This window comes from Lepisosteus oculatus, chromosome 9, assembly GCF_040954835.1.
Source record: "Lepisosteus oculatus isolate fLepOcu1 chromosome 9, fLepOcu1.hap2, whole genome shotgun sequence".
NCBI classification, from domain to species: domain Eukaryota; kingdom Metazoa; phylum Chordata; class Actinopteri; order Semionotiformes; family Lepisosteidae; genus Lepisosteus; species Lepisosteus oculatus.
This window is the reverse complement of record NC_090704.1, coordinates 29,957,170-29,981,384: the sequence shown is the minus strand read 5'-3', so window position 1 is coordinate 29,981,384 and position 24,215 is coordinate 29,957,170. Positions and strand designations below refer to the sequence as shown.

Here is a 24,215-nt window from a genome sequence, read left to right as displayed (position 1 = left end):
TGTTTCACAAGCAACAGTGTCTATTGTGATGTCACCATGGAACTCTGAGCGAAAAACATCATCAGCAAAGAGCAATGGTGGGCAGAAATGCATATTCCAGTACCATAATATTCATTTAATAATTACAAAGAGGTGGCCTGATGCCTTATTAAGTGACCTTACATTGGTATTTCCATTTTTTGTCCAGTATCTGTAGATTTCCTTATAATACAGGAGTTTCATTTGAAGCATGACGCTTGTACATGTGCTAATACACCAGCCTCTTGTTCCGCAGGGAACAAAACAAATGCCTTAGTTGTATTACAAAGAAATTGTCTTTAAATCGGTAAGGGAGTAATGAACTAAAGGAACATGGATTTATTTAAACCAGTATTTTCGAGTTTTTAAAAATATATAAATTTAGCTAATGCCTCTAGCATGTCTGAACCAGATTTTGCCAAGTTTGATGAGGTTCTGGGTACAGATACGAATACTGTCATGAATCATACACTTGGCAAATCAAAATGGAAGATGAGTGCCTGATGTTTGGCACCTACATTTCTGAGAAATTGTGTCTTATCTGAAATTGCAAATATATGGCTTGGGGGAGCAAAGTAAGTTACTTTTATGGATAGAGAAAAAAATGAAATCCAGGAATTAACTACATGTTTGTCTCAAGATTCAAATACACTTCATTTACCATGGTATTTTCATTCACTCTCGATCAATTATCCAAATTCATATGAAAAGGGGAGTGATGACATATTACTTGGTGTTTGGTGGAAGGACTCCACATCATGACATTTCCACTCTCCTACTTTCCCTAAGCATGGACTCCTTCCATGTAATTCCCCCCTTTTGGCCTCACTTTAGATTAAGGGATGAATTGAATTTAATTTTTCTCTCTGCTCCCCCCAGGTCTTCAAAAAGAACTTGCTGGCTTCTTCAATTTTACAGCAACAGGCTCTGCAAAGTGTGCCTGCGGCACCCAGTGGGGAGTGAGGTTATCAACCCTCCTGATGCTATCATGTGCAAACCTTTAGAGAAAATATATTTGAACATTACCGGTGAAGGAATGACCCGCTCCATCCAACATGTGGCACAATATAAAACCAGCGTCAGGATATTATATCCATTTGTATTATACAAACTGGAGAATCATCGAGGAAGCTGATCCATTCAAGGAATTGTGGGCCACACTTGCTTTCACTAATGTGACTGCTCATGACTGAACCATCAGAAAATGACTGAAGTAGAATGGTTTTCATGGAAGGATAGCAGGGAGAAAAAACACTTCTCTCCAACAGAATACTTATATCCATCTGATTCTCACTGAAGAGCACACAGATGATCCACAAGGATTCTGGAACTATGTCCTCTGGAAATAAGAGTTAAAAGTACAACTCTTTGGCCTGGATGAGAAATGTCATGTTTGACACTGCTCAAGGGGGTGCCACCAGTTACATATTTTATCCCGCATGGATATTGAGTGTTGCATCATTAGAGAATAAATACATGTTGAAAGGGCACCATGTTTTGTGTCTTTTGTTTCATTGGGTTAACTTAATATATTATTAGAACTTCAATTAATATCTAATAAACATTTTAGGTTTCAAACATGTGAAAAGGTTGTGTGTACAGTCCCATTGTGGGGCTCTTTCTTCACCTGTTTTCTCAAAGGCGGAAACAAGCTCTCTGGGGGCTCTTCCACTGAGGCCTCGATGCCATCTTCGACCAGGTGCCGGCAGCACACTAGAGTGAAGGGGGGTGGAACTTCTCTCAGGAAGGCCACTGCTTCCCGCCGGGACTTCCCATACAGCTGCACGCCGTTGACCTGAAGAAACAGCGGGCAGAGATCAGGTGGAAATACCAACAAGCTGATGAAGCACCTATCCTAAACAGTGGGCAACCAAGACTTATTTTCTTACTCAATTGAACTTAATGTTTCAGATAAACTGAAATCAGCCGTTACTTATTTATTTTCTTCTTTTTTGTGTGCCCTAAGTGATTTCTTTCATTCAACGCACGCATCATCGGGATCTTTAATCCTACAGCATCTGCAGCAGAGCCAACACAGACTGGAACACTGCTACAGCTCTCTCTCTAACAACAGCATAAGCACACAGGCAACTAGCACATCGCAGGGATCGCTGGTGCCCACCTGACACCAGTTTTCACTGTTGGCTAAAGACTCCTACTTGGTCCGACAATGTCTAGTCTAGAGAGTTCACACTGGAACTTCTTAAACTCCCCTTTAAACAAGTTTTATTTTTCTTCCCAATTTGTCTTTAACTCAAAGCATGGAGAAACGGTCAGGAGACAGTGTGTCACCCTAACTGTGAAATCCTCCAGTTAGATCATGACAAATCCAGTTGCCTTTATGGCAAGAACACTGTTCTAAGTCAGCAGCATGGAAAAAAGGCAGATGGCTTGGAGAGACACATTGTGGAGGGCACAGATATATCATCTTCAGCTCTCTCTGGACACAGATGTCAGGTGGAATACAGGATTTACTCTACAAAACTGAGTGGTATAAACCAGGAAAGATGAGGATGGAGTCTAAATTAAAATACTAAAAGAGTGTCTATTGTACATACAATTATGTCACCCTTTAATTTCAGCATTACTGTGTGCACAGGTGTTAAATGGAAAGCAGCAGGATACAGAAATATCTGGTATTACACATCAGGCGATGTTCTTACAGCTGTTTCAGCAACATGCCCGTAATTGTCCTCATCTTTGTTCACCTGACAGGTTTTTAAACTTATTAGTTCTAAATCCCTTGCATTCGAGGTGCCAGATTGCATTTTGTGCAGTGGGGGTTAAGTCCTTCAGGCTGCTGTCTGCCTGATGTCACACACCACTCCTGGAGTAATGCCAATGGCAGGCACTCCCACCTCCAGAGAGACAAAAGTGCTTCAGTGAAAAAGAACATGGAGGGCATGAAGTAGAAGCATGAACTAAAAAAGTAAAAAACATGAAGTAAAAAAATGCAAGCGTTCTCTTTTAACAATTGCAGCAATGTGCAGTGAAGCACCATACTATTTGCATCAGCATTTCACAACGTACTCTTTAAGAAAACTAATAAAGAGTAATTAATAGCATTATTAGTATAAATGGAGCAACACTGTGGAGTAGTAGTAAGAGCTTTGGATGGAACATACAGTAGATCCAAAGTCAGGTAGAAAGCTGCTGTAATATTGTCGACTCAAATTCCACCAGTAAATGCCTTGCTGCATACAGTAAATATTCTCCAGATCATCTTTGTTCTCAATGATTAATTTGCTTAAAAAAACGATTAAGAAAACTTGTTGTTTGTCTGATGCTACACATCTAATCCCGAGTAAGAGAACTGAAACAGACATCTTTGAAAAGGTTTGAAACAGAAAGCAGGCCAGGCTGAAACAGGCTCAGGTGCAGTCCCCAGGAGGAATGCCTGATCAGGCTAGAGCACAGAGCACATATGGTCAGGATTTGAGCATCGTTTCACACCACTAGATTTACAACAGTGCAAGTCATTCCACAAGACTCCACTTACCGCTATAAACTCTGATTAATAGACCCCAGAATTTAATATAAAAGTATTGTCAGGTTTCCTGTGCCAAAGTTGATTTGCAAAAGCCAATAACACAGAAGATTAACCCTTACTTCCCCCACACAATGGCGAAAGACCATTCGTGTATTCAACTCATTGGACCCAGCAGACTTCAGTTACTACATAGTATAAAGAATGAGAAATTGAGAAAAGCGGTTTTAAATTCATTTTAAAATAACTTGTACCATATTAGTGTAATCCCCATTGATTTCTGGCTGAACCCATAACACATAGTTCTCTGTCAAAAACAGGGCGTGCAACAGGACTATTATATGACGATATGCAATGTCACACAGATTAGACAGTAAGCTTAATAATTATATATTTGTTCATTTACTTTGCACGGGTACAAACACAGTACACAAAAACTAAAAACAAACAAAGTTAAATACATAGAATGTAATAATGGGCTAAAACCTTTAATCCAGAATCTATTCACTTAATCAGTGAAAAAACTACAGAGGTGTTTCAGTCTGTAATATGTTTTCCAAGTAATATCTCTTATTAACTGATTTTATTGCCTTGCTATCTTATTTTCTATCTTTGCATAGCAAATAAGTTGCAGTTTTTTTTGGCGTGTTAAAATCAAAAGCAAAGAACTGACTATTTGCATTAAAACAGTGAGGATGATGATATAGGCTCTTCTGAATTTCTTAGGATGTACTGTATACTCTGGGACAGGTTCAGGAATTCAGAGAAAAAAAACAAGGCTTTGCATTCTTCTGTGCACAAGTGAGAAAGCACTGGGTGAAGATTTCACCAGTGAGATTGCAGTGTCAAAACAAGAAAAAAAAAACAGAAACACAACCTCCATTCATAATTCTTCCAGACTGGATTCTTTGTGCTGTATTCCTCATTTTCAGGATGCTAGTAATGCATTGTCTTGTAGACCCTGAGCAAGATGCTCATCAACTAAAACAAAATATTTCATACTTTTAGGCATGAAGCAGAAAGACCAAACCATGGAGACAGGCCTATAGCCCTCATCTGATATCTAGTTGGTTTATTTGATTTTCTTCCAGACAATTACTTAGAACAGATAAATGGTGAAAAATGAACAAGTGAAAACTATGTGGAAACTAATCTCATTAAAACTGAGAACAGGAGTTACTTCTTTATCCAAAACATTGTGGGAGAATGAAATAATAAGTTGATACCGAGACTTAATTCAAGAAATGGCTGTACGAGATCCTGGAATCAATTAATTTTTAACTACAGATGGTAGCTAGAGGGGCAGAGTAGCCTCTCATTCTTAACCTTTCCAGTGTTCTTTATAATGCACAACCAGCCCCAACAGGAAACACTCACATCACAACAAACAACAGGCTTTGAAACAGAGGTCTCCCTCAATGTTTGGACTTACTCCACGGAAGATTAAAAACAAGTATGGAGCAAAAATATGATCATTAGTAAGAAAGCACAGAGACAATGATACTTCAATAACATTTGATGGAAACTTCATCTGTACTGGCTAATTTGGGGATTGCTGGGGGATACTTCTAATAGACAAATGTATACTTAAGGATTTCATAAAAGATGTCCTTTGGTACATTCCCTTAGTAGATGGGCAATGTGTTTTCATATTGTCAATTCTTTCTTGCATGCATGTAAAGTTGTCCAAGTGCCCCTATAACTGATCACCAGCATATGTAATACCTTACTCATAAGCTAACAAAAAAATCTACCATTCATTAGACCAATGAGGTTCAGGGAGGAGGATCAAATTAAAAGCTTTATCATTTCCCTAGACCAACCAAAATAATGAGCTATTCATATCTTAACAATACTTGTGAGAAATGATATTCTAGGTTTAAGCAATCGTGCCGTTTTATGAGCAAACAGTGGATATAGTTGTGCTGTTCTGGATCAACACACTTCCAACTTGGTTAAAGTTGCCTCAGTGACATTTAACACTAAATATATTGTATGATTAAAACAGCTGTGTTACCTTTGAATAGATGTGTGTGTATGTTTCTCCATTTGGAGCTGCAGGAGGTGATACAGTTGTAATCATGAAAAGGCAGCTTATGTCTGCACAGAAAGATACACCTTCTCTGCCTTTGTTATGAATTACATGGTACGCAGGGGATTCAAATATACAGAGGAGGATTTCAAATCTATAGGACCTAAATTACCATAAACGGTTGTTCTGCCCCCTTTAAAGGATGGTTATGAGCACAGAGCACAGACATTAAAACCACATCAATGGGGGCTGAAAAAGGAAGCCACACTGCGTTTCTGTAAGCAGTCTGAAAGCAGAGGCACAGTGGGGCAAATCGCAGACAGGATCGCCACTCGATAGCAGCTTTAATAGGGCTCTGCTGGCTCATATCTGCTGGGGGCCCTTCGCACAGCAACCCTGGCGAATCCTGTTCCAACATTTCAGATCTGCTAGCGAGCACTGCTGGGCTGAGTTATGTGAATACTATTTAATTTAAGCGTAGCTTTGTTTTTCATGCACAGTAGAGCCCTTCTGAGCTTCTGCAGCACAGGCAGTGCCACTCCCCCCCCCAAGTCTTTGTTCCTTTCCGAGTGCCAACAATAACAGGCTGGGTGGCAGCGGCGGCAGCCCACGGCTGATGTGGCAGGAGCAGGAGACACTCGTGCAGATGGCACAGTGGGACTGTCTGCGGCCCCATGCCCCTGCAGGCCCGGGTATCATTCCCCACGTGCTCCGCACACAAAAGACTCGCAGCAAGGCTGCAGTCACAACGGTGTCCAAACCGGATTCACTCGTGGGGCTGTCAGACGCCTACAGAACATGTTCAAAGGCGAAAGAAGACATCTCTGCCAGCATTTTCTCCAACAGCTTGGTGTGTCAGTAGGGCCCACAGATACAACAGAGGGACTCTTGACTGATTACGTGCCTTCTGTTGGACACACAGAAAGCCAGCACTCAGGACAGGGCAAACTAATGGCACACGGAGCTGCCTGCAGACAAGGGCAATAAGCAGGTAGCTGGAGAGGAAATCATAGACAACGAAGGGCAGGTACTGTGCCTGGAGGATTAGCCAGTGAGATGGCCGATGGCTTTGAACCGAACTGTTATTTGATTTTTAACTTCCTCTTGATGGGAGATATGCATCAAAAAAGCAACAGAGTAATTCAATCGAGGGATGTAAAACCATTCTGATTCTTCAAGGGCAGCTTCTGGTTATTTCAGCCACATGGAGATACTTTCTGGAGTGTGATACTCTAGTTTTTTACAACATGTTAACTGCAGGACTTGAAGTGTGATGTTTTACCCAACCCAGTAAGTCCTCCAGATAACTGTCTGGGGCCTGGAATTAAAGATGTCCAAGTGCCCACCAGCCTGTAGCTGTAGAACGAACAGCAGTGTTTGTACTATCCTGTACTTTGGTTTAAAGCAAAGGAAATGTTCTGTCGGCTTTCAGTATGTATTTTATTTGAATCTCCTTTAGAATTGGGACTTGCTCTGTTTTCAATTAGTTACTTCAGTAAACTTATGGCCTGAGAAAAAAAAAAAGCAAGTGTGCAGATTCTTTACCATCTGATCAAAACTCTGATTTATCGATGCTTTGGGATTTACTTGCCTCCTCTCTCAGGAACCTAGCCAATTGATGCAGCTAATTGTCTTCACTGAGTGCTTAACAAAGAAGAACGTGTACGCAATCTACTTCACTGCACCTCCTTCCTTTTCTTTAAAATTTGGAAATGGCCATCATAACAAAACCCATCAGCCCCCAAACCGGAATAAGAAGGCATTGATCAACTTGGCCTTATTACCAAGACTAGCACGGCAGATAAGAAGACTGCACGTTTACCTCCACAACTGTCAGAGTCATCCAATATTTTTCACATCACAGTGCACACTGAGGAGCTGGCACCAACAGGAGGAGGAATGCTGTACTCACTACCAGCATTGACAGTTTTGCTGGCCCGTGACAACTCCCAGGGGTCACTGCTATTCTCTTCGGTGTTGAATTGCGTGTGCCTTTCTAAATCTAAAACAGTTTATGAGTCATCCATTTTAAACATGCAATCTACTGTAAGCTGTGTCACTATCTCGTTGTCATAAGCAGGAATCGTGCCCTCCCCCTGACCCTTAAACAAAGCCTAGCGTTACCTCCAGCAGCTCATCTTCAGGCCTCAGTAAGCCATGCTTAGCAACTGGCCCACCTGGTGCCACTGTGGAGATGTAATGATGCCCATCAAAGGAGTCCAGCTCCACTCCCAGCCGCATGGTGTGGATTGGCAGCAACTGAAAGAAGAGACGTCATGGGTAGGGGGATGCCAGGCAGGCAGTAGTGGCATGCTGTTAGAGGTTGCTGCAGTGTCATTGTTCAATGGGTACATCAGTACAATAGGATTTCTTTTCTAATACATAAGCGGTTTGATGGTGTTCCAGATACTTGAAACTTCACATTATGGACCAGTCCCCACATAGAATTACTGTAAGGACTGATGTGTGTATTTGCATTGCTGTCTAGTAGAACTAGACTAGACTCCCAAACAAAAACACTAATTGTAATTGCAGAACAATGGCCGAAATGCAGTTTTAAAAGACAAGAGCCTGCATTTCTGTCACTGTCATGAATGCAAATTCAGGGATAGGGAGTAAGACCTTACCAACATTTCCTATTTAACAGCTGCATACAATATAATGATGTTCTTTAAATACCTTTTCCATGCACTGATTTTAAATAAATTCTGCCAAAATTCAACTTGCACATTTACATGTTTTTGGAAGGGCAGAGTAAGAACTTATTGTTGTGGTGTGAAAGAAAATAAAACTGCCTAACATAAGAGCACATACTAATTGTCAGTCATAATGAAGCCCATGATCTATTGAAAATGCAAAATTATCAAATGAGTTATTACATTTTAAAAGCAGTTGCTGACCAACACAAAATTAGTTGGGATTTGAAGTGAGATTTATTTAATCATCATTCTGACAAGCAGCTACCCTCCTATTACAATGCTGAATGTCACACGTTCATGCTGAATCAATCCCACACTAAATTTCACAAGCTTTCACCTATTTGGAATAAATCTATCTTGCTCTCCAGCATTTAACCCTTTATATACCCACCCTGATCTCTTAGTGACATGTTTGATGGCAGCCTTCATGCCAGATATTGATGTTGAGGGCAAATACCTTTACACCCTAAAAACACCAACTAAGCCTCTGGCAGCTACAGGTTGCCAAGAGACACTGCCTACCACAGTGGCAGGTGTATTTTTTTAACAGCCACTAGATGAACTCTAGTCTTTATAACTTACTTCTCCATCTATACTAAGTTGCCTGCCCATTAAATAGGATAAAAACTGTTCAAGCTCCATGGTACTCTAAACGGAGACAAAGTCTGAGCCATATTTTTTTTCTTCTGAAAGTCTAGCACAACAGCTAATCCAGTTTAAATTTGCACAAACCTTGTAAGTATTATCATGGTTCCAGATGAATATCCTCGGTTACAGAAGCACTATGGTACCTGAGATACCCACTGCTTACCTGTATTAGAGGGCGTTTGAATTTTTATCACTAATGTGCTTTTGCTGAATGTGACTGGTGTGACTGCTGCTGAGCCCATCAATAATAATCATTCATAATCTGATGTTCTTCAAACAATCATTCAACATGGAGTCTCTGTCCACATGTTGTCATGATTGTCTCCTAGCATACCTTGGAATATTTCTGTAGCTCCGCATCACCTTCAATTACAGGATCCAGTTCAACTACCTAGGACAGAGAAACGAAAAACGAAAAATGTTGCATATGGACAAATCTTACCAACGTACTGTCTGTATACCAGTTTTAGCCATGCCATGTCAAGCAGGAAGTCACTTACAAAGCTAGAAGATGTGAATGTTAACAGTTTTTTCTTAAAATATTGCAAAAGGATTGAGCTAATTTAAGCAATTTAACTTGTAAATACATTTAAAAGCTACCTGCATCCATCCAACTAATACACGATTTGGAGATCTTACTACCTTGACTTTCATAATGTCTATGAGCCCATGGAATTTTGTCATTTGTGAGCTCACTCCAGATTAACAGATTTAGATTCAACTCATCTTTGGAGTCTGTTTTAACTTGCCTATTCAGGCACACATGGAATCATCTCCCCCAATCTTCTATGCTGTTTCACAAACTCTTTATAGAGAGGGACACGTTGGTCCTGAGTGGCACCAGGGATACACATTGTTTATATTGTTTTATGTTGAGGAGTACCGGGACAGAAGTCGCACTAGAGGTGTGAGCAACCTTATATGATCTATGCAAGATGTTAGCTAACCTTAGGCAGTCTCTTGCATATTACTAAATATCAGCAATTTAAAATTTATTTTTAGCATACACTGAGAATCATTAATCTATAGTGACAGAGGTTTTGTTGAATACCAGATCTATGTTGCACAGATATTACTTCTCCTAGTATTCTATGCTGGCAAACCAATGTGAGGCAAGGTTCCTGATGAACAACAATCCAAGCCAAGATACACATGCCAGCTCGAGTTAAAGACCAGGCAGCATGGCGATGACAGGGATTGATCATGACAGACTGGACCTTGGAAATGGAGATAAGATTTCCATGTGTGGAAAGTGAAGTGGCACTACTCGAGGCACGCAATCAGATATAAACAGTCTGACTTCGAAACCGTGTTAGTTCTAGTATTAAACCTTTGATCAAAAACCTAATCTTCTGTGCTAGTCATGGATCATCCCAAGCTAACACTATATTCAAACACTCACTGGCTCTTAAATGTACCTGATAACAGAGCACCTTGGGACAAAGGTCGTTGACCAACTTCCTAGTTGTATCACCAGTCCTAAGGCAATATGTTCTGGACACCTGGGTCAGAGAGGCACACAGCTGTCGACTGATCGAACACAAAATGCCAAAATTATTTCTGTGAGACACCTGGGTTCATCTGGTGGTTTTATCAAGATGGCCACAAAAAGCTGTGACCTGAAGGACAAGGACCTAATGGTGAAGACCAGTGGGTGAGGATAGTGGTCAAGCTGAAGAAGGAGGCTTTCTGAGCTGTGATTTTGAAGTGGTCTCCTGATTCAACTAAGAATCATCAGCTAAACAAAGGCCACAGCACCTAAGAAAAGTTCGGGACAGAGTTTGGAGATGTCATGGAAAAGGACTATCAGAGTCAGCCTCAAAGGTGCAATAGAAAAACCATTCAACTCCTTATGAGGAGAGTTTGTCAGATGCTACCCAAGCTGTTCTCATCAAAGATGTTGAAACATTGGCCTCAACTGAAGACATCAACAAGAGGAGGAATGAGCACCTCAAGGATACCAGTGGTTTACAAGAAGAGGAGATGGAAATCTCTGGAGTAGGCAGAACGTTTGCTGATGTTGAAGTACAGTGCCTTTATAGTGGTAAACTAGCAGGATTGGACACCATTTTCCAAGAGACATTGACATTTCTGTACAACGAGGAAAGATCTGGTGTCATGTGTAACACCTTTTCAATGTTGTACGTAAGGCAAACATGATACCTCTGGATAGAAAGACTAGAGTAGTACACCCCATCTTTAAGAAAGTGAACCAGAGGATGTGCTCCAGCTAAAAATAGGATTCCTCTCCTTAGCCCTGCAAAGCCAATACCCACAGGATGGAGAAATGACGGTCCAGTAGCTGCACCTCAAAACCAAAAGAAAATATGTGGATTCTGCCCTGGCTGCAGAACAACAAACTTCTGTTTTGTTTCTTCTCTCCTGGAAGGTTAGTGGAGGGGGATTGTCTGCTACACAGAGAATGAGGCTGATCAGAGAGTTGGTGAAGCCTCATCACTGTTGTAGCCACTGTGCTATTGTGGTGCAGCAGAAATGGACTTCTGGGTTTACAAGCCAACCCAAGAACCCCTTCCTCATCTCCTCACCCATGTTCAAGGACTTTGGATAATAACCAATAGATCAGTGTCAAGCAAGTGGTGAAATAAGGTTTCTTCATGAGTTTACTCTCTGTGACAGGATGAGGAGCTTGCCAATTTTAAGGAGCCTAAGCCAAACAATTAAGGATTTAGAGAGGCTGGAGCAGGCGATTTGTCCCCTGGAAAGGATGGCTCCAAGGGGGTTTCCATTGGAGCTGGGCTTGAAAAGCTTGCTCTACTCAACATGCTGCCACCATGATTCTCATTAGGAAAAGCAATAAAATTGGATGGAAAACATGAAACAGTGCACAAGTACTGTGGGACATATATTTGGTATATAAAAATATATACATTTAGGGAAATATGAGTTTCAGGAAGCGCGATTTTCTCTGCAATTTTTTTAAATAACTTTTAAAGAAACCTATAGAGATCAGTTACATTTTCTTTCTGCTTCGGGAGGCCTCTGGAGTGTAATGTATACCTCCTTTAAATGTCTATAAACGCCAGCCAAAGAGCAGAACATAATAAAGGCCAATTTATAATGAGAAGGAAGTCTCTCTGCTCCGGGGAAACCTCCAGATACAAAACGGATGTTGCCATTTTCTGTATTTTATTCACTTTCCATGTAGAACTGGAAATGTTTTGTATCTTTTTTTAACAAATTAATTGCAAAAGAAAGCTCCCTTCCACACAGATACAGTTCAACAAGTAACAGCTGCCAACACTAAGCAGAGAAACCCACAATGGTTAATGCACAGAATCGCATTCTAAGTCTGCCGTTAAGACAGGAAAAAGTTATTTGCAAACAATGGTTATTGGTATCCAGCATTTTTAGTCTGATTACATTTTTAAAATGTACACGTGTTGTTAATTTAGAAGCTATAGATTTTGGGGAAACACGCATACCATCTAAAAATTAGTGGCTTTTAAGATCAAGCTTTGGAAGATTAAACCGTCTGGTTTATTTCAAAACAGAAGGAGTAGAATGACAGTGCATACAGAGTAAGACTAGATTCAGTTTAAGTAGTCTTTCTCATACATATGAAGAATGAACGATGAGTCAATTCAGGAACACTGGGATTCTACATCATGGGTGGGTTATCTTCACACCCAGTAGCTGAGAATCAGCTTCTGTTAAAAGGCTGTAATTGTGAGTACCAATGAAGAGAAAAGACTATCTTTCAGCTATCACATCTATCTTAATTATTTCTGTATATTGATCATGGTGCTTACATCAGTATAAGATTGGGGTTGTACAAGATTGTTGTGAGTCTTGATACTTTTGCAAGTTATTTTAAAGCATGGGTGTCTTTTTCAGATGGAGGCAATGGTCACTAACATAAATAATCTAGGATGTCTCGCTTCTTGATCTGGAATAGGACAGTCCACTGCAATCTGATTAAGAGTACAGTGCAGTTTGGTTCAACTGCAGACTAACCTTCTCCCTCATGCTAGAAGGTAGCAGCATTCCATAACAAATTCTGATTCTGGTGTAACAGAATGAACAGTATATCCCCACATACAGTGCAGTCCTTATTTGGACAGCACCAATTTTTGTTGCTTTGGCTCTGTGCTCCAGCATATTGGATTTGAAATGAAACAATGACAAAGATAAAGCGCTTAATGTCAGCTTTAATTTGAGGGTATTTGTCTATATTGGGTTAAGAATTAAAGCTCTTTTTACACATAGTCCTCCCATTTTAGGGGACAAAGCTGACATCCTGCACTTTAACTCCATAGTCATTGTTTCATTTAAAACATCCAATGTGCTGGAGTGCAGAGCCAAAACAACACAAATTGTGTCACTGTCCAGATGCTTAGATACTATGGACTACACTGTACAACACTCCTCAAGGAAAAAAAAACAATAAGTTCCAAAACATCACTTCCATTCTAAGAATGTTCCAGTTTCAATGATGTAGCCTTGTGTAGCACCTGTATGCTTGAGGATCAGGGTTACCTAACAGCCATTTATCTGTACCGCATGACTAAACACTGCTGCTGTAGCATGCTGTCTTTACAGTTCAGCTGGTGCAGGTTCACTGACAGCATTAAAGTACTTATGGGAGAGTGGAAAGGAAGGGCTACACTGGGTGAGTGACTCTCTGTACATTGCCTTTCAGGTCAATTGCCAAAATTAAATGAAAACGTAGAGTATAATATACCCAAAACAAAAATCCAATTGCACATCCCATGAAAGTTTTATACTGTGTAATGCAAGCTGAATGCTGCCATCAGATCACACCTCAGGAACAAGTCCTTGACAGACAGGCAAAGGGCTTGTTTTAATGCAGGCCAGAGTGCAGGAAACTGCAAGGATCCTGTCCCTTACCATGACCTCATATTCCGGTCCCAGGGCACTTTCCCACTTGGCTCTTAAATGGTCCTGAGGCAAGGTGAGTGGTTCTGGATCTGCAGAAAACACAAAATATTTATGAAGCAAATTCAGACACAGGAAAGTGAGTCTTCAAAATATAAAAGGTCAGTTACAATAACAAAGAAAAGCCACGAGCCTGTGGTGTAGTAGAGACACCCTTAAAAACTGCAGGGTCCTAAAGTGTATTCAAAGAATGCAGAAAAGGCCAAACGTGAGCCCAGAAATCTATACTGATTAACAAAAATCTCACAGCTGTGAAGAATAAAAGTGACCAGACAACACAGCTGCACGGCAACATGCTGGCACGAAAATCACAGTGATGGATTATAAGACAATGAATCAAGGCCATAGGAAATCCCAAACCTATCATGAATATACTAGAAAACAGAGCAAATGATGTACAGTATCATAAGAAATGTTCTGGTTTATTCCCCTAACATTATGCAACAGTTAAACATGGATAATTATCGTTCAAATTTCTGTGAGAAACAAGTTAAAGATTCACGACTGGTCAAAAGTTTATATAAGGAGTAGTATTGCAGCTCTAACTACGTAATTCCTTTACCTAGAAATACAAGATCCATACAAGTAATCTGATTAAATTTGCATTTTAGAGCTATTACAGTGCTCTCAATCACAGATGTTGAAAAATAAATACATCATTTCGAGCAAAGCCTCGGTGAACATCTGCTTTCCAGACACGGGGCTGAAAAGCCAAAGTGAAGTTGAAACAGCCCCTCTATACAAATAACTTCACTAGGAATCTATAATCAATGAGATATTTGATTTACAGTTCACATAATTACCTAAGAGACAACCCCATTTTCAACTGAAGGCACACGCTTCAAACCTCAATTCACAAAGGCGGTTTCATTGAGAGCAGCTGCAGAACCCATTGCTGGGAATGTCTTTCCTTCAGAATTCAGTAACCTGAAACAATACTTCACAATGACTATTTCATAAGTTTGTAAACCCATAAGGAAACGACAGTAACACTGCCTCCAAAAAGTATTCATCAAGCCCTCTATCCAAAACATTATAACTAGAAATTTTAATGCACTGAAACATTCACAACAGCTTAAAGGGGCTAAAATATTTTGTATAACAAAAAATTAAAATATGAAAAACAAATATCTTGGTTAGTGATGCATTCAGCCCCTTTTTGCAGCAATTACAGCTTTGAATCTTCTTAGGTATGTCTGTATCAGCTTTGCACATCTGGATTTGGGGATTTTTTCCTTACGGATTTGTTCAAGCTCTGTCAAGTTGGATGGAGGGATTTAATAAACCATAATCTTCACGTCTATCCACAGATTTGCAATGGGATACAAGTCTGGGCCATTCACATTCCTGTTCTAAAGCCACTGTATTGTGAATGTGGCAGAATGCTTAGGGTCACTGTCCTATTTTTTTTTTACAGTCTTTTGGTGACTGAAACAGGTGCTCCTCAAGAATTTGCCCGTATTTGACTCCATTCTTTCTTCCCCGTATTCTGACTAGTACCTCAGTCCCCGCTGAAAGCATGATGCTGCTACCACCACATTGCATAGTAGGGATGGTTACATGGGTGATGACTGGTATTCGGTTTGAACCAGCCAATATTTCTTTCAGAAGGCTCCAGATAGCCTTTTTGCCACATGGTCTCGGGGTCAGCCATTTGCTATTACTGTATGTGGCCTTTTCTCAGGAGTGGCTTCTTATCTAGAAGCTAAATCAGAGATTGCCGTCCTCTGATTGTTGCAGAGATTATTGTCCTCTGGACAGTTTCTCCCATCTTAGCCATTGAATTCTTTAGTTGTAGGAATGGTCACTGGTTGCTTAGTCACTTCTCTAAGCAAAGGTGCTTTTCTCCCAGTTGCTCAGTTTGGGAGGATTGCCTGCTCCGGGAAAAATGTGAGTGATTCTGTATTCTTTTCACCTTGGAACTTTCAAGACCCTAGGTATGTTTTTAGACCCCTCCCCAGATTTATAAATTCTATCACAAAGTTGTACAGACAGCTCCTTGGTAATTCTGCTCTGACATGCACATGTCAATTGAGGGACCTTTTACAGACAAGTTTCTTCTAAAATCATGTCAGCCATCATGTCAATGAAACTGACCCATTCGAATGCACTTCTTTCGAATTTTAGAGTGATCTCACAAGGAAATTAGTTGCACCTGGGCTCAATTTAGAGTATCATAGGAAAAGTGATGAATCCAGTTAAGATTCTTGCATTTTCTTTAAAGTACATTTCCAGAACTTTTGTTTCACTTTGACATTATGGAATAATTTGTGTAGACGGGTGACAAAAAATCCATATAAACGTATTTTATTTAAGTCTGCAGTATAAATTGTGACACGCGGGCAAATATTTTCTGAAGGCACTGTACAAAACCTGACTGAATATCCTGTATGAAAACATTTTGAAAAAGATCTTTGCGTTACTGAACATTAAATTTTAAAGCCAACCAGCCAGGGCAAAACTGGAATTTTAGGAAGGAGGAAGGTTTACAGGACAGATAACAGAATAGGACCCAGAAGAGGACTCTAAGAGAAGAGAAGAACAGGGACTCTAAAGGAGGAGCTGAGGAAGACTCCAGCATCATCTTCCTCCCACTCCTCTTCACCTGACCTTGGACACAGAGAAATGAAAGTGGGAACCATTTGTTTGGGATAGCCTGGACCGGAGAAAATGCCTAAAAACCACCCAAACAACTACATGGAGGACGTTTGAACGTTTGTTTGGTATCGGGGGTCCTATGGGGAACTTGTTTTGTTTAGAATGTGTGTTCTTTGTATTTGTTTTCATATATTGTGCTCTGGGTGTTGGGTAGAGAGTGGTGGCATACTCTGCTACCAAAACAAACATTATTCTTGCAAGTAGGGGGTAACCCTAACTATGACATTTGCTTTTAGCAATTTAACCATTTTGTGAGGTGATTTAGTGATTAGATCATCTAAAAGACCTGTTGAATCATTGAGCCTAGATAACGTCTTATAAACCCCTTCTGGTGAGAGTGCTGGTAGGTGACATCACAGAAACAGATCAGATTACACTACAGATTACAGGAGAATGTCCTGTTGCAGATCAAGATCCTAATTCCATCTTGAATAAGGGCAGGGCTTGTCCCTTGTCATAAGAGTGCCTGACAGCTGTTATAGCGTAATCGCCTTACAGTATCCTGTTGGCAATTCAGCACTCAGAAACCTTTTTTCAACTTCCTCTGGTATCAGTCTTGGAAGGAGTGAGTTATCCGAATTGGCGAAATAATATAGTGAAGGGATTTTAGAATCACATGCAAGAACACTGGCCCTTGTAAACATACAAACTGAGCATGCCTGCAACCAAGATTATACTTTACATCCAGAAGGAGAACTCCATTCTGACATTACTTATTTTGGAAGTTTCAGGACAAAAAAAAAAGTAACCTTTAAGCTTAATTTAAGATTGCAATAAAGGAGTAGATTCCTGTTCGGTCACTGTCTGCAAAGAATAAAGATTGTGGTTACTTTATATTCTTATTTTCTGCTTATGTTAAGAATATGCTATTTTAAACTCTACTGAAGTATTCTAAAAATAATTCACTGTATTGCACACATTTTTCTTAACAGCTCTTTTTACAGCACCATAGCAATTTCTTGATTTCAGAAGACTCTGGATTAGAAAAGCTTTGTTTTTCAAATTGGTGTGTAATGTAATATCTAAGTTATAATGATACTTGTCCAGGGGGTCAGGAATTCTCCAAATAATTATATTGATATTTAGGCAGTGTAGCTCAGGTGAGAAATGAATCATTTTATAATGAGAGCTCCTTTTGGAATGCTTTTAAAAAGATATTAAAAGGTGTCAAGCAGCGAAACACCTGAATGAGGCCCAGGGCTATGATGGAGAACTGTGCAATTCACATGTGGGTCACAACCAAAGAGGTAGTGCCAATGTGCAATGTGTAAGGAATGTAGGACATTCACTTGAATAATCAGCACGACCCTCCTTGATACATCATTTTACCACCAAAGGTGCTGCTCAGATATTTAGTGGAAGCAATTAACAGAAGAACATGTTGACAATGTCAAAGCTTACTCTTAACACACTGAGACAGTTTCACCGAAGGGAGAAAATGGATGTAACAGTACCACAACAGGTGTCACCTCTGAAGCTTGAAATGACAGAAGGTTTGGATTCCATCCAGATCAAGGATCCCTGCTGAGCGCAGAATGACTGAAGTAGAACACGCCACTGCACACAACTACTGTCTTACGGTCTGCGACTGCATTCGTTTTCCTAAAGAAAAATGCAAATACGGTCCTAACCTGAAAGTGTGCCTTCTCTTCTTCATTTTTGAAGTGCAGCCAGCTCCGATTCAAGTTTGATTTTGCAAATGTGCAGTTGATATCTAGGGAACCTCCCAACAGCACCCATCCATTAATGTCATAAACATGCAATCTTTTTTAACAGAAGAAGAAAGCCTGAGCACCAGAGAAAAAAAAAAAGGGGGAGGAGGCGGCTATATTGTTTTGATTTAAAATGCCTATCGTTTTACAAGCTGTGCGATTCCCCCTTCGGGAAATAGGCCCCTGACAAGCCATCATTGTTATCAGAGGATCACATCAGCATGGTGCAACAGAACACTTTATTTATACATTTGGCAGGTATAATGGCTTGTCTGGATTAATTAGGCTAGAGTGTAACATGAGCCTTGCTACAAGCTCCAGTTCTGAGCCCATCTTCCGCTGCAGCTCAACTATCTTGACATTTATATCTGCGCTGCCTTCTAACATGACCGTAATACTGCCTGGATCGCACAAGCAAGACGGCCTGACGGAGACTCAGCTGTGTAAAGTGACTGGCTGCCCCAGGAGTGACCCCAGCCCAAAGCGGCATGGCTGTATAATGTTCCAGTCCTGAGTAACGTTTAGCTGGTGGGAGCCGAGTCATTAAAACCCAAACGGCAGCTATCAGTGACAGCCTCGGCATAAAAAAAACACTATTCCAAGTGCTTCGTGCGTGGAGCTCTTTCTTTAACGCTATGTGGGTTGGTGTCAAAAATTACAGATTACGTTGGGAGTTGTCTCAGTATAGGCCCCACTCCAGATTGAAAATAATCTGTCCGGGACAGTTTGTCAGATACAATGGATTCAAGTTCCATCCAGTTCCATGCATTCTTAAATATTTTGGGGGGAACAAAACGGTTCAACTTCCAAAACTGCATCACAGTAGTTGAACTGTTACTGAGATAATAAAAAAGACTTTTCAGAGTATCATGAGGTTATAAAACTAGATTGCAGTTCTGTTTTTTACCAAGACGCCCAGGTTTTAAACCTCAAAATAGTCGTGGCAGAACTGCTGAGGCTGTAAAGCCACTGGCAATCCACAAAGACTTTCCATGGGATTTTGATTCCAGGGAAAAATTGAACAAGTTCAGGAAGCGCACACTAGCTGAGCAGTTGGAAGGTATTAAATGATGCCAAAACAACCTTCAGATAGAGGGCCTTACCATCTGCCAATCACGTCCAACTAGGTGAATATAATTATATATATATAATTAATGTATACTCTAAAAAAAATCTTCAAATAATAATCAAAACTTGAATGTTTAAACTGAACACATTTAGAGGGTTGTCTCAATATAGGGACCTTTCCAATGTGATCTGTTCTAGGTGTCTGTTACAACCAGCTAACTATTGTAACAATTAAAGGTCTGGTTTCAGTAGAATTCTGAGATAGACCATACTAGAAGATGAAGATGAAGCATCCAGATCTGTAGAATGACAAGTGCCCGGGAGCTTTAAGAGATGCCCAAGATAAGTTTCCTCCTTCTACCTTCTCCTTAAGCCTTAAGGTAATCAAATGTCTTCCAGACATAGAAGAGTTTGAGAAAGAGACATTATTCTAGACTGTGTTGTAAACCAAATATATAAATGAGGGCAATACCTGTCAATAACTTACACTGAAGACCTGCATCATGTGTACTGATCAAAGCTAGCTGGTTGCAGCAGTTCTTCTTTGGGCAAAATTCTGCCTGGTCCTCTGGGATGTTTGAGAGATGATTAAGAATCCATGCCCCACCCAAAGTTTCTCATCCCATAAGTCTTCCGAGCATCTATAATGCCATCCACCATGCAGTCCACTGACTTTTTCCAATGGCTCAATGCTAATGTATTAAGCAGAATGAAGGAAAGGGAAGAAGTCTCTGAAAAACATTTAAAGTGTTCCCATGAGGTCTCCAACCCTGTAATCATGTGTATTGTAACACATACGGCCAACATTACAGGTTGTTGCAAGCCGGCTTGCCAGCGCGGTGACATCGCCGCCCTTCCCTGTGAATAGCAGGGACCTCAGCGGCCGGGCTGATGGGAGATCTCCCTTTAGCTAAGCTGGCTGGTTCCCTGTTGAGTGACGCCAGAGGCCTGGGTTCGAGTCCTCAGCAGTGGGGGCCGACCTGAGGCGTCAGCGGCGAGGGCACATACCCACGTGAAGCAGAAAGCGCTACAGTATTACCATCTTGCCACTAAAAAATCAAATGAGAGGCAAAAGCATTTCTGGTCACCTTTACTGTGCACAGTGGTTGCTAAGCACAGCAGGGTGCTCCTGTTAAGTGATGGTGCTTCTTCTCTTGCATTGTGGAAATCCATTAACATACCAATGTCATAAACTGGATACTGGAAATGGAATCACCAACCTCCCAATGAAACTACCCAAGGTTGTGTAACCTCAGTCCTTTTCAAAACAAAGCAAATTCCAGATGAGCTTGTCCGCCTTGTAAATCCACTGAAAGTAAAAGGTATGTTTAGGGATAAAGTGGGCTACCTCTCAAGGATCCTCAACAGATGGTCTAATCCATCTGAATTTTGGGGTATATGAATTTACCATTGGAAGAGTAAAATGTATTTCAAGTACAGTAGGTAGCTGCATCAGAATGTGTAGGCTGCAAAGGAACAAGTAAAGGTTTATTCCATGCTCCAACATTTTGACTGTGGAGCTTTCTTCTTGTGTTTTTTTCTTCTCTTTTCAGCATGAAGAAAAATGTATAACTCTTTTCATGTAACCGTTCCACTAGGCAGAAATCCAATGACGAAAAGGGGACAGCACAGTGGAAGCTGTACTGAGGGAGAAGGATGGGGCTTACCTTGCGTTATCTGCGGTTTTATGTCACTGAGCATCAGGTCTGTGGGTTCAAAGACAGGTCCCTTCTGGGCATCCAGCTTGACTTTGATTTCAGCTGACCTCCTGAGAGACACACGAGAAGGCTCCCTTACGACTGTCAGGAAAAAAACAAAAACAATAAGTACAATACATGTTTATCCAAGTTAATATTCACTGTTGAATTTCATATGGGCAAGTTTTGGGGCTAGAGATACGCGACTCTGAGTCCCAGGTCTATGCACAAAGGGCAACAGAGTCCTGTAAAGAACAAATATTGCATGAAAAAAGACAGCCCTGGCAGAACTGAAAACAGACTCAACCTGGATCTTAACGTTCACTCTTAAACCTACTATCTGACTAACATGAGATGTTTCAGAAGCTTCTATTTCATGATTATCGGGTCATATCCTGAGTGATCAGGGTCATTACTTTTAGTACACAAAATCAGTGGCTATCAAAAGTATATACCCCTTGGACTTAGAATTACAATGTGTTTATTTACAATGTATTTGCCATTGATCAACACAAAACACGCCACAATGTCAAAGTGAAAACAAGTTCCTACAGATCCTACTAAATCAATAATAAATATAAAACACAAAATAAGTATAATTATTCACCCCGTTTCACTATGACACACCTAAATAGGCTCTGGGGCAGCCCAATGTCTTTAGAAGTTACACACAGTTTGTTGAATGGAGTCTGGAAATTGTTGAATGGAAAATGGAGTTTGTTGGATGGATGAGTGACAAAAAACTGTGGAAAACTTCAATTTTATGTGGAAAACTCTGAGACCAAGTTGAAAAAGATTCTATGGTTTGATGAGACCAAAATTGACCTGTTTGGCTTCAACAGTAAGTGTTTTGCTTGGCACAAGTGTAACAGTGCACATCATCCTGAAAACACCATCCCTGTTGTGAAGCATGGTGGTGGCAGTCTCATGCTATGGGGGTGTTTTGCCACATCATGGCCTGGAAGAGGTGTGAAGATAGAAGGAAAAAAGAATGCAGCAAAGTACAGAGAAATCCTGCAGTCTGCAAGAGACATGGGACTTGGGAGAAGATTCATCTTCCAGTAGGACAAAGACCCAATGCAAACAGCCAAAGCCATACTGGAGTGGTTTAAATAGAAAAACGTCAATGTTCTGGAATGGCCAGTCAAAGTCTGGCCTTCAATCCAATCACGAATCTGTGTGAGGAGTTGAAAATTGCGTTCAACGACTTTTCCCATCCAACCTGAGGTAGTTTAAGCAATTTTGCAAAAGAGAATGGGCAGAAATTGCAGGGATCAAATATACAAATCTGGTACTAACGAATTTAAGAAGACTCATGGCTGTATTTTTTTGCCAAATGTGCCTCTACCAAATATTGACTCAAAAGGACTGTATACTTATTTAATCAGTTATTTTCCGTTATATTATAATTTAGAAGGATCTGTAGAATTTAGTTTTCACTGCTTATAGAGTGTTCTCTGTAAATTAATAGCAAAAACTCCCAACTAAACATATTATGATTCCACACTCAAACACAACAAAAAGTAACAAAAGAGTGTGGAATAGTTTTGACAGCCACTGTATCTTTCAATTTATAAACACTGAGTTTAAAAAATGATTCTATAACAAAGCGAGCTATTTCATAACTTTTTTGCAGTTACAAAGAGATTTTCACAACAATGAAGGTACTTTATTTGCAACCAAATGGAAAATGCCATCCTGACCTCCCACGACAATTCATCAGTAAGTCTGCATTCTTAGAATTTTTACACGTTTTATTAGGTCTATTTGTCTTGTTAAATATTTTATGGAGGTAAGTACTGTAACAACAGCACTGAATCATCAAACCTGCTTGTTTAGGGAAAAAAAGTAATATACCCATTAGAGATTTTTACTACAAGGCAGGTGTGCCTCTCACAGCCAAATGGAAGAGCCATCTTCATAGTGTGACCTCCTACAATGCAATTGCTCAATGTGTCTTTTTTACATATTAAATTTTTATCTATCTATCTATATCTATCTGCGTATATACATCTTAACTATTGTGTTAGGGTCAAGTAGGGATATAAGCAGTTTCCTTATTCTGACGATTCAGATATCTGCTAGGTAATTTTCTAAACCCCAAGAATGAATTAGAACGTTTAATATATACAGTATAGAAATAAGAATTTCATGATCAGTTTACACACTTTCATCTCTCAAACAGTTAGGAATTAGCTACATTCATAAATTGAGGCATACATTTTACTTTTTTTTTTTCAAAAAACACCTACAGAGCTTTCAAAGAGATGCTTTGGACCAAATACTACCATTGAGTCACAGTTCAAAGTGTGAAACATATCCACTTATACTAAAATCAATCTCTCCCAGGATCATTTTCAGAAAACATGGTTCTTATGATGTTTTGTACAATTAAGCAACAGAATATCTACGCTGATTACTTTAATTAAAAAGCACTTAACCATGACCTTTGACTGTGAGTGTCCTCATACTGAACACCTTTAAAAAGAGGAGCACGGTAAAACTGAATACAGTATGTTAACCTATGAATTAGTCACAGAAGTTTAATGTTTATTGAGCTGACTGTTTTACAAAGCTACCTGATTTGACATGTATTACCTGGAAGATTCAGGCTGGGAATCTGATTTACACATAATAAAGAAGGTAATCCAGATTTTACAGGTTAGTTCAGGAATAAGATCATCAGAAAAAGTATCCTTCACAGCCAGACTAGACCAGAAAAGAATGTCAAGTACATGAAAGAAAGATCAACATTAAAGATCATTAGAGTTATATTTATTTTCAAGAGCAGCAGGTTTGGGACTCAGGTTGGTAGTTCTGGGTAACAATTTTCTGTTTCACTAGACTGCCTGGTTCGAACTAGACCTACAGAGAGATGTGAACAATTTCAAAGCTTGCACACTACCATTACAACTGGCCTTATGACTGAAAATGAAAGCATGTTCAAATTTGTATTGATGCTGTTGCATCTTTAACAAATTGGACTACTTCTAGTTGGTGGTAAAGCTTCTCACCTGGTGCTTTGAGTTTCAAATTCTAATTTCTAAAACCCATCCTGTGTGTGTAAACGTTTTGATACTAGATTTGGCAAAAGTATTTTTTAGAAAAGAAAACCACATTAAAATGTGTAGTGAGATGCCGACTCAATCAAAACTCCAAACTACCTGGCAATGACAAATTACAAACTCAATGCTTCCTTGTGAGTTTCAATGAGGTGGAAAAACAAGGTTACTGCCATACCTGAAGTGATAAATTGTCCTTGTTGGTTCAATGTGATGT

At 40.0% G+C, this 24,215-nt stretch overlaps 1 protein-coding gene across 3 annotated transcripts in view; it reads right to left on the bottom strand.

The window, feature by feature from the left end:
* patj (PATJ crumbs cell polarity complex component) overlaps positions 1–24,215 on the bottom strand; it is a 225,057-nt gene that overhangs the window by 175,750 nt on the left and 25,092 nt on the right. For all 3 annotated transcript variants that reach the window (XM_015356178.2, XM_015356179.2, XM_015356180.2), the window contains exons 12-16: positions 20,907–21,038; positions 13,754–13,833; positions 9,219–9,275; positions 7,662–7,796; positions 1,646–1,813 (exon numbers count right to left, since the gene is read on the bottom strand). In XM_015356178.2, coding sequence (XP_015211664.2) covers positions 1,646–1,813; positions 7,662–7,796; positions 9,219–9,275; positions 13,754–13,833; positions 20,907–21,038 — 572 coding nt within the window. The remainder of the gene's footprint in view (positions 1–1,645; positions 1,814–7,661; positions 7,797–9,218; positions 9,276–13,753; positions 13,834–20,906; positions 21,039–24,215) is intronic.